The 11334-nt window shown below is 34.5% G+C and overlaps 2 protein-coding genes across 2 annotated transcripts; one reads left to right on the forward strand and one right to left on the reverse strand.

Moving 5' to 3' along the window:
* The first annotated feature begins 4140 nt into the window (after positions 1-4140).
* Positions 4141-7804, forward strand: LOC116349845. Its single transcript, XM_031781446.1, has 2 exons — positions 4141-7713; positions 7793-7804. Exons 1-2 carry the CDS (start codon positions 4141-4143, stop codon positions 7802-7804), a joined length of 3585 nt encoding a protein of 1194 aa, XP_031637306.1.
* Positions 7805-7930: 126 nt separating this feature from the next.
* Positions 7931-11296, reverse strand: LOC116349883 (probable leucine--tRNA ligase, mitochondrial). Its single transcript, XM_031781516.1, has 9 exons — positions 11106-11296; positions 10824-11036; positions 10565-10760; positions 9515-10497; positions 9381-9444; positions 8943-9311; positions 8644-8879; positions 8348-8581; positions 7931-8286 (listed from the first exon to the last, which is right to left on the reverse strand). Exons 1-9 carry the CDS (start codon positions 11232-11234, stop codon positions 8038-8040), a joined length of 2673 nt encoding a protein of 890 aa, XP_031637376.1. The 5' UTR covers positions 11235-11296; the 3' UTR covers positions 7931-8037.
* Positions 11297-11334: the final 38 nt, after the last annotated feature.

An 11334-nucleotide genomic window follows, 5' to 3' on the forward strand; every position in this document is an offset into this window, starting at 1 on the left:
TTATCAAAGTTTGGGTTGTTGACGTCTCTAGACTTATATAGTAGTGCCCTAATATAATCAATGCAAAAGAAACCACTTGCACTTGATTCATGGTTCGATTTGGCGATGAATGTTTCATTGTCCAAAATGATGATTTTTTCAGTGCAACATGCTATGAGGTGAAGTAAACACCCAATTTCAGAAACCCTTTGGAATTTTTTCGAAACTTATTTTGCTGATTACTAACGATAGTGTCTAATTCTATTGTTTTAATCCAAATTTGGATGTGTAACCATAAGAATCACCAAGAATGAATTTTTACTTGACCATCCCTGTTTTGGCACTCGGTGACAGTTTTGAAGGGTTTGAGCATTTAAATTGGGAATACGACCGTACTTTTTGCTTTTTCTAGAATCCTCATTTTCATACTAAGTCCATGAAACACGATACATGGTTCGAAGAGAGATTGGTTCATCTTTAGACACATGCACAATTTGTTTTGAACTTAGCTCGCCAAAACCATTTGAGACACTTTTTCGTAAATCCAATTTGTAGGATATTGCGAATGAATATAATTGAATGGTTTGTGTTTGACAGTAGAGTAGGAGTCCCGTTAAGTCTCCTATGTGCATTGGTTTACATTTTTGGTTTTTTAATGCCGCGCAATAAACGCTGTAGTTTGTGCAAATTTCAGTGGGACATATATAAATTTAATTTAATTTACAAGCTTTAAGCTAGATCTAGACGTTGAAGGCTTCATAAGAATGGAATCGTTATTATTATTACTCAAATGTTGCAATCTTAATCTACTTTTGAAGACTTGTTGCAAAGTGAAATTCACATTCATTAAAACTGTGTATGTGTTTGTGTTTTTGTTTGACATGCAATCTCATGAAAATGAGCTTCAATCACGATTTAATAATTTTAAAATGCATGCTAATTCAAGAGAGAAGGTGTTAACTCGCATGACTGAGTCACATCTGTGCTAAACTTATGTGCAAGTGCCACCAACTGTTTTGGTTTATTTTTACATTGAAAAGCTAATGAAATTGATAAACATTGAAAATTGGTACAATGCTCAAAATCATCCATCTCATCAGGAATAGAGACAAAGGAGAGTGAATAGAAGTAAGGGGCGCTAACGAAATTAGTTTCGAAAACTTGTTGTCGACGAGACGTTATTTATCCAACATTTTATCTTGTAAATTTCGAACCTCAGCTGACATACGTCCTCAGCAGGGGTCCGAGGGGTCCGATTACCCCCCCCCCTGACGAGGTGTTACCCCTTCAAAATTTTCACAGAATTCTTTAAATTTGCTAGGGATTTTCGCCCAAAAAGTGAGGAGCAAAAAAAAAAGAAAAAAGAAAAAGGTACACTTTTCGCAAAATACACTTCACTTTTTTGCTTACCCCTCTCGATTTTTTTCAATTACCCCCCCCCTTAAATTTTTTCCTTGAGGACGTATGTCAGCTGATAGTTTGACGCATACACCAAAGTTTTTGCTTTGAAATGTAATGAATTATGACAGAGAGCGGGCTAATCCGGTTAACTAGAGAAATTTCGATCGTAGAGTAGTGTCAATTTTCGCTTTTGCAAAATGCATGGCATGAAACTAATCAAACTTGAAAGTCGACATTGAGTGTATTTGTTGGCCAAACAAATCATCAAGCAATACAATTTCTCAGCAGCGAGTAATCGCTATTTATACACAATTTGTTCAATCGAATTCTATCGTTCTCCTTCTCTCAGTCTCCTTCTATCTATCTTTCATTCAACACGGATTGTTGTCGAAAACCTCGAATAACCGTTGACCCGATTTTCATGCTCAAAATCAATACGATGTATAATTTTCGTTTACAAATTGCAAGAAAAAGGAAAAAAATCAAGTCATCAAACATGCTGATTGTCGAAGACTGATGGAAGTTTTTTTTTTTTCAAAAAATTTCTTTGTATAAATAATCTACAAGTATATCGATACAAACAACAATTTCGAAAATCGATAAAAATGAAAACTACACCAAAATTGCTATTCATTACACAAAAGAATATCGTATAAAAGATTCGTTTTTTTTTTTGTTTGGAATACTAACAATAGATAAAGTTCAACGATAAAGCTTCCCTCGCTAAGTAACTAATGTAAAAGAAACTACTACTATTGTGCGGTTTTTGCTTTTTTCCTTCGTTCATATTGTTTAAAAGGGGAAACAAATGAATAAAAAAAGCAGAAATACAATAAAATAACATTAGCAATTACTATGTGAATTTTGCTATAGCAATACACCCTAACCTCAATAAACAAGCTCAAGTGATAACAAGAACTCAAACAACTTTACTAGTACAAGACAGGCGTAAAATACACATAGAAAATACATAAATACATAGGTTAAAGTCTCTATAGTGAAATGAATGAGTGATTCAGAATTGTAATAAAAGCTAAAAATAATAGAGTAGCAGTAGCATTGAAAACCATCGAAATTTTGATTTTACCACTAAAACTAAATCCAAAAATTTCACATTCAAATAATACTTATACACATTCGCTGGCTCTCAAGAATATTTGAAATTTGTCTAATGTTGTTGTTCGCATGCAATCGTATTTGTATATGTGTGTGTGTATCTATAGATAAATTGGTTGTTTGTGTGCGTTTTGTAGCCAAACACAGGCACACATTTCGGTTTGAAGTTTTTCCCGACGAATAAATATTTACATTATAAATAACTACTCAGGAAAATTAGTTTAGAAAATATCATAATAAATGTGCAATGTGTGTATTTGTGTGTTTGTATAACGGTCGTTGAGACTGAATGAATGAATCGAAAATTTGCTGCTTTTTGCCAACAGCAACGATACTGTTTTTCCTTAAGTTCGGTTTATTTATTGTGCTTGGTTTCAAACGACAACCTTTCTACCTGTGATTTTCAGAAACCAAAAGAACACACATATAACACGTCGACATTGTTGCCATCGTCGGGCATTTTCATGGAATTTATTCGCGCTTACAAATATTATATGAGCGTCAGTTGTCAACATAAATGTTCCCTTTTTCGCAATAGCGAAAGCAACGAAGCGGACCATTACGAAGAACGAAGTCAGTCTTCAATACTTTTCATTGTCAAGTGAATCGCACAAAATTCTTGAATCACCCGATTTACATAAATGAGTAAATCTGAGAAAAAAAAGGATATACATTCTTAAGAATTTCGAGAACATTATTTTCATATTTTCACTTCTGTTTGTAAAACAGAACATTGTCTTTACCATCACGTTTTTGTTCTTGAAATCATTGTTCGTTGATAGTAATATGAAATTAAGTGGAAATAATCGCAAACTATGTGAACGAAAGTAGAAGAAAAAAGACCCCAAGCCTTACATCATATTTACCGTACCGATGAAATTCATTCTAGTGGAAAGTGCAACAAGTTTTCAATGAAATATATATATATGTATATTCGAGCAAAGAAAAAAGGACAGCGTCTTTAAATCTGTTTTAAAAGTCGAATGATAGAGAAACCGAAATAGAGAGTGAGAGAGAGAGTAAAGAGTGAATGAAATAAACGAGTGGCGTTTGGTATGCAGTTACAAAAGAGTGGAAAAACAAATGGAACATTTGGTTTCTTTTGGAATGTTAAAAATCTGAATCAAATTGCACATAATCGAAACTAAAAAAGTTGAAACAACAAAAAAGCACACTTTTAACATCCGGGTTTCGAAAATCGTTGTCAGAAAAGAAAAGAAGCACAGAAAAATGTAAAGAAAATCCAACATGCACACAAACCTTCTTTGAAGTTGTTAAACGTGAACAAAAGCGGTTAAAGATTCGACGGGTTATTTGCATTGAGAATTTGTTTGTTCGGGTAAACGCTGCGATTGTACGTTTCGTTTTTCTCATTTTTTCTCGACATTCTGTCTTTATGTGTATGTGTAGTGTGACTGCAGAAAGAAAAATCATTGGTAAGGACTGCTTTCAATTTTCACTTGTACGCTGCTATATCGTTCAAAAGAAAGAAATCCATTTTTAAAAATCATTTTGAATATTTGCTCAAATGTTTGATGGCATGTTTTTATTATATATTTTTTGTTCATTTTTCTCTCTTTTCTTGCTTTCTAACCCCGATTTGCTCCATAAATGCAGCAGTGCGCATTTCTGGTTCTTATGCAAATGCCAGCGAAAAATCGTGGAAAATCAGCAGTCAGTGAACAAATAAATTTGTTGAATGTAAACGCCGATGTTGTGCTTCCATCAGCCTCACCATTGAAAATCGAATCAGTTGTACCACGTCGCAACAAAAATTCCACAAGTCGTTTTCTACAACGTTCCTACAGTACATTAAATTTACGATATTTGAATACATTGATAAGTGAGAATCATCATCAGCGTAAAAGTGGTGTCGAATCAAAGTCAAAGCAACAATTGATAAAAAATACCAATCGTGCTTTGGATTGTAACATCAATAGTAGTGGTAAACGCTTTGAAACAAACGAAAATGGCAGTGTGGCTGTCAAAACATCGCCATCGACAACAACGGTGCACAACGGCACAGCCTTCACCACATCGAATTCAACAGCAAAAAGTAGTGTTCAGCATGGATTTTGGCGTATACAAAGAACAACAAAAGAAAAGGAAAAATTTCCCGACCGAATAAATTTGGATCGTAGAGGCTTAGCCACTCTTCCCCTAATAGTTGATGAGCCAAATTTACGTTTGTTATCACTTCAGCATAATCTAATCAATAGTATCTGTGTACCTGCTTCCAATAGTAGTAATAGTAATAATAATAATGATAATAATCATGTAGACAGTGATAGTTCATCACTTATTACCGCCATTGAATTTGCGAAAAAATCGACTACAAATTTAGAGCACAAACAACCGAAAAAGTTTTCGACGAAAGCAACGATAAATGGTTATGGTAACGGAAGCAACAACAATGCCTCTGGTCAACATTTATTGCGTGCACAATCAATACAGAAACCGTCGTCACCATCATCATCAACATCTCGTACATTGTCACGTAATTTTTCCATAAATTCAAACGCAATCAGTCGGAATCGAACAACCAAAACTATTGACCCAAATCACCGTAATGCAACACTCATACGAGAAAATAGTACGACGACAACGACGAAAAATTCCCTTGTACCAAAATCAGCGCTTCTACATTCCAAAGAAAAATACGTGCTCAAAAGGGCAAATAGTGTTGTCAACAGTTACTCAAAGCATCTCGGTCGATTGATTCAAAACCGCTACAATGGCAATGGTAATGTGGCTTGCAAACAACTTGCGTTAGGTTCGAGCATTAGCAGTGATTCAACAACGCATGATATAGAACTACAACCACCAACCGAAATGTTAATGATAAAAAATGATCCGTTCAGTGTATTTGCACAATGTTTACAGAATTTAGTGTTTTTGGACCTTACAGATAATCAAATAGATCGTATTTCATGCCTGGATGGATTAACAAGTTTAACCGTATTGTTGCTGGGCAAAAATCGAATAACCGACATCTCTGGTGTCATCGGAGTTAAGATGACATTGCGTGTACTTGATTTGCATGGCAATAAAATATCATCGATAACACAAAAAATTTGTCAACTTCAACAATTAAAAAGCCTCAATTTGGCCGCCAACAATTTGCGACAAATACACGACGACGATTTCAAAGGATTGACGCAATTAAAAGAATTAAATATTAAACGTAATCGTATCAAGAAAATTAATGGTTTTGACGATTTACAAGCATTGGAACGATTGTGGATGTGTCACAATGAAATTGAAAAAGTGGCACATTTATCGTGCTTGAGAAAATTAATGAATCTACGTGAAATTACGATTGAAAATAATCCCATATCGTTGGGCGGTGATTGCATATCATTTTTGGTATCGTATTTAAAACGTTTGACTTCATTCAATCAAATGCATATTACTGATCAGGTTCGACGTGCCGCAATGGAATGGCGTAAAAATAAAGAACTATACGACTCAAATCCATCTGAGCTAAGTAGTGATATTCGACGAGAAGAGATTATATCAAATGCACGTACAAACTGGGAATTACTGCGCTCACAACAACCGCAAAAGTTATCCAACCATAATCATCAAAAGCCGATAAACAGCACTACCATTCCAAGGACTATAACAAACGAATGCGGCGGCGATGTTGAGAGCAACTTATCGGAAAATGTAATTATTGATAGAAAATTGATACGACAAAAAGCACAAACGATACGAAAAAATCTACGAAAATCAGTGAAAATGAAACGATCCTTATCGCAGGATAATAATAGTTCAAACGCAACAAATGAATTTCGATTACCACCCATTACACCCATTGCTTCGGAAAGTGTGCTCATTGATGCATCACTTAATGCATCTGCATCAAGTATTGGGGTTAACGTTGATTCAGCATCAAGTCATTTCATCTCTGAAAATGAAGACAATGTAAAAAAATCCACGGAAGACTTATCCCGAATGGTTAAAGAGTGTGAAACTGAAAAGGCAATAGTTGATAGTAATTTTATAGCCAAATCGGATGTGAATCATCCGATTTGTGAAAATGAAAGAGAGGTTGTTGCAAATATGTCAGAAATAAAACCCGCCAATACAACCGATATTGCTGATAACCTTGAAATCGACGAGTCCGCAAATAATACTACTATTGCAAATGAAACAATTGATAAAGATGCGCTTGCTGGCACAGGTACCCTCGAGAACACCGTTAATAATATTGCATCTGAAAAAACCTCACTTCATCGTACAAAAAGTATAATAAAAAGGTCGTGTCAACAACATACAATGTTACAACGTTCGCAAACAGCCAAAGTGATAAATCTGATTTCTCCGGTGCCAGCAACGATTATATCACAGACACCAAAACCACCAAAACAGTTGGATCGTGAACGGGAACAAGGAGGTGACTACTTGATTGAAATATCTGGCCGATATTTAAATGTTTATGGAAGTGGAGCGATTAAATTTATAGATCGCCAATGGAATGCGCAAAAAGCCAATGATGTACATACATTGAAATTTAGTTATGCAAATTTCAATAATGTTGCTACGATTTTCGGAAAGATAAAAAATCGCTTTCCAAATGCCGAAAATTATGCATTTCGTGAAACAAATATACAATTTTTCGGGCAATTGAATGCATTGGCTGAACTTCAAGGTTTAAAATCGTTATATATCGATGCCGAAGGAAATCCGATTAGTTCAAAAGATTGGCGTCAATATGCAGTCTATCGTCTATCGCATTGGGGCTTAAAAATAATTAACGATCAGGAGATTACAAAGGAAGAAATTGATGCAGCACAACATTTTTTTGAAGGTTTGTCGAATTTGGTGCTGTGGTCATTGCCTGAATCAACCATTGAACCACTGCTATTACGACTGAATTTGGAAGAATCATGCACAAACGTTGAAAAAATCAAACCCAAACAATGGTTGATGAGCGCTGATTTATCATTGCGTACTGTAGTTGGAAAAGAGGCGCTCCAGTGCAAATTGACACCGAATACATCGAATCCATTCGTTCAGGAAAGTGAATTTCGAAACCGTGGTCGACAATGTTTATCGACAATGGTTGAAAATACCTACAATGCCGTTGAGAAACTACAAAAATTAGAAACCATGTGGTCGGGCATGTTACTTGATATTGTTAAAGCGACTCTACTAGATTATGCTCAAATGGATGCATACATCGAACAATTGATGTTTGATTTAAATTCGACGGTAAAATAAATATAAAATGAACATTATTTTAATAATTATTTACTATTATTATTATTATGTACATTTTTAATAAAACCAGAACAAAACGTAATTCCATGCATGAACTTTTCAATTTATTCGATTGTTCTCACATAATAATTGAGTTTTAGTTTTTTGCAGCTTTAACATTCTCTTTTTCGAGAAGAATATCGAAAAGAATAAGTTAAAAGAAAGCAACTTGACAATGTAAAATCAAAAAGTGTACACTTTTTTATTATTTCTATTTTTTTTTACAGAAAGGGCTAGAACAAAGAATTTTTTTTTAATTTGATCAAAAACAAAAAACTATTGAATAGCTTCGCTATCCAAATGAATTTTTTGCTTCTTTTTTTTGTCTTTTATCTTTTTCTCGGTATGAATTACGAGTGTCGTACATTTATCTGTTCCAGAGGTGAAACTTTTCCGTTTGATTTTATGCGTTTTAAGCAGCTCTGTGAAGGATGTCATTTCGTTTGCTTTTTGCATGAGGAATTGTTCTGTTATCGTTTCTGGATCGTTTTCCGTTCGATGAAATATTGTTTTGGAACTATTTATCTAAAAAAAATATCACATAGTTATATATGATAAATATATAATATTCTTGAAATAATCTTACTTTAAGGACATAAATATCATTAATATTCTCATCAACAGTGGGCCAGTGTTGGTCCAAAGCATCTTTGTCCCACTTAAGATGCATTCCATCGACATCAACACGATTGGGTACGGATAGGAATTTTGACCAACATTCAGACGCAAACAACGGTGCAATCGGTGAAAACATAATAAATAGGTCAGCCAATGCGCGTTCATATTGCGGATTATACTTTTTAAGTGGCTTTGGGAATTTCTGTGGGATTTAAACGTTTGGTTATCGAATATTTTCAATTCCACATAATTAATTCGATTTACCCTTAATTCATCAGTAAGTTCTTGGCATATTTTGATTGCCGAGCTAAAATGTGCATTTGAGTAAAAGTAACCAGCCTTAGAAACGCAATAATTTCTTAATTCAAATAGCTTAAGCGCCTCATCGTCATTATCAGTGATATTCTCCGGTTTGATAATTGAATCATCAGTTCGTGCCATATTAAATTCATTCAAACACAGCCATATGTTTTGTTGCCATTTTAATATACCGGGGAATGCTGTAAAAAAACTTCAAATATTATTCAGATTTTAAATGTGTGATTCATTTATTTTTAACTTACTGTCTTTTGACCAGTTGCGTGCACTTCGTGGTAAAACATCAGCAAGCATTATTAATCGAATAGAATCCACACTATATTCATTGAAAAGTTCTGTTGGATCAACACCATTCTTCTTGGATTTTGACATTTTTTCCCATTCCATATGAACTTTCATCCCGGTCACAGTTTCTTCAGCTCGATTTTGCTTTTCGTTCAAAATGTTGACTTCTTCTTCTTTAATATGGCGTCCATCCTGAGTACAAAATGTACGACCATTTATCATACCTTGGACGACTAAACGTTTGAAGGGTTCAGCACAGGTAACATATCCAGCTTTTTTAAAAAAATGCATGAAAAATCGTGCCATATACAAATGCAAGACAGCATGCTCTGGAATATACAAGAAATCGTTTCAAATTTGAATGAGTGTTACATCAAAAAAATTCAAAAGTGTCTTACCAATTCCACCAATGTACATATCTACAGGCATTACTTCTTTGGCCAAAGACTTATCAAAAATTACCTGAAGCAAGCGGTATATTCGAAAATGAAGAAGAATTTAATAAAAATCATATTTTATAGGCAAACCTTACCTTGGCATTGTCTGGATTTAAATATCTTAAAAAGTACCATGAGCTATCGACAAATGTATCAAACGTATCAGTTTCCCGTTTGGCATTTAAATTTCCACACTTATGACACTTGGTTGTATACCAATCGCTTCGCATACTCAACGGAATTGGTTTTCCAATTTCATCGAATGTAGCCTCTGGCAAATGAACTGGCAGAGATGAATCGGGTACTGGAATTGAACCACATTTTTCACAATGAATTATAGGTACTGGACACCCCCAGAAGCGTTGCCGTGAAATTAACCAATCCGTAAAGTGGGGACTAACCGGATATCCGCCGATTTGTTTACTTTTAGCTTTTTTCAAAATACTTTCGCGATTTTTCTCGTCCGGCGCTAGATTCTCATAACTTATCCACAATTTATCGGTTAAATTTCGATCAATTTCATTTACTGCTGGCAATCCAATATATGTTTCACAATGTGGTTGATATTCGAGCTCATCACAAACAACCAATGGTATCAAAGCACCTTCTTTGAAGGGATTTTTCACAGTAACATCCAACACACGACTGCTTTGTATGTGTTGGCTTAAAAAGTGATTGGATTTGATGGCTATAAAGCCGGGATTTAACATTTGTTCTGGCATTGTGGTCCACACATCAATTGATTCCATTTCTTGATTTTCACTATTTACATAGAATAAATCTAATTGAAACTTATAGCCAGTAGGTTTACCAAACCAATTTTTCTGCATTTTTATAACATCGTCCCAATCTTCAAGCGTTTCATTATCTAAACCGTCATATAAATCTTTAGCAAAATTTGTTGTCCGCAAGAACCATTGTTTGAGCAGTTTTTTTTCAACTTTAGCACCAGATCGCCAAGAACAACAATTTTCGTCGACTTGTTCATTTGCAAGTACTGTGCCATCAACAGGATCCCAATTTACGAACGCTTTTCGTTGATAGGCCAAACCATTTTTTAACATTTGCAAAAATATCCCTATCAGGAAAATGAGCTCCGTTTAAAATGGACAATTAATCATTACAAACAACAAATCGATGCTTACATTGTGTCCATTTGTAATATTTTGAATCGCATGTCACCAATTCACGTTTCCAATCAAAAGAAGCACCGAGTTGAACCAATTGTTTTCGCATGTGTTCAATATTTGCTTTGGTCCACTCGGCTGGTGAAATTTTTCTTTCAATTGCTGCATTTTCAGCGGGTAATCCAAAAGCATCAAATCCAATTGGATGAAGCACCTATATAAAAAATATTTCATCTTCAAATCAGAATTGCTGAAGAAACGTAAGAAAAACAATTACATTTTTTCCTTTTAATCGATAGAATCTAGCGATTGCATCACTAATGGTATAAACTCGAACATGACCAAGATGTAAGTGTCCAGATGGATACGGAAATTGTGGAATAACAACATATTTATTGTCGGGTTTCGATTCGTCAAAGCCAGTTTGTTTGATTTTATCACGCCAATGATTCTCTATATTGTGTTTAATTTCGGTGGTCAGTTTTGTTTGCTGTGAATGAAATGTTTTGTGAATATTTGATAAAGAAAATATTCATTCAATCAATTTTTCAATACAAACCGTGAAATTTGTACATCCCTCCGTTGAGTAAAAACTGATTCTATGGCGTATCAAGTTTTGATAGCGTGATAAATTTGTGGTGTTCAATTGAAGAATTCTCATTTCTCTCTCAAAAAGAAACCTAATCATAGGATTACAAAACCAGACCTTTATTCCTTTGAGTCGTGCACCGGACTTATGTCAGTGAGTAATTTGTGTGGTTAGGTTTTTGACATTTTCCTCTTGACAC

The sequence above is a fragment of the Contarinia nasturtii genome, unplaced genomic scaffold (assembly GCF_009176525.2).
Source record: "Contarinia nasturtii isolate CC-2019 unplaced genomic scaffold, AAFC_CNas_1.1 Cnas_scaffold_3175, whole genome shotgun sequence".
NCBI classification, from domain to species: Eukaryota; Metazoa; Arthropoda; class Insecta; order Diptera; family Cecidomyiidae; genus Contarinia; species Contarinia nasturtii.

Coding starts and splice junctions, on each gene's coding strand:
- LOC116349845 (XM_031781446.1), top strand. CDS start 4,141: ATGCCAGCGAAAAATCGTGGAAAATCAGCAGTCAGTGAACAAATAAAT.
- LOC116349883 (XM_031781516.1), bottom strand. CDS start 11,234: ATGATTAGGTTTCTTTTTGAGAGAGAAATGAGAATTCTTCAATTGAAC. Junction 11,037..11,105: donor AGGGATGTACAAATTTCACG/GTTTGTATTGAA, acceptor TTTCATTCACAG/CAAACAAAACTGACCACCGA. Junction 10,761..10,823: donor ATCGATTAAAAGGAAAAAAT/GTAATTGTTTTT, acceptor TTTTTTATATAG/GTGCTTCATCCAATTGGATT.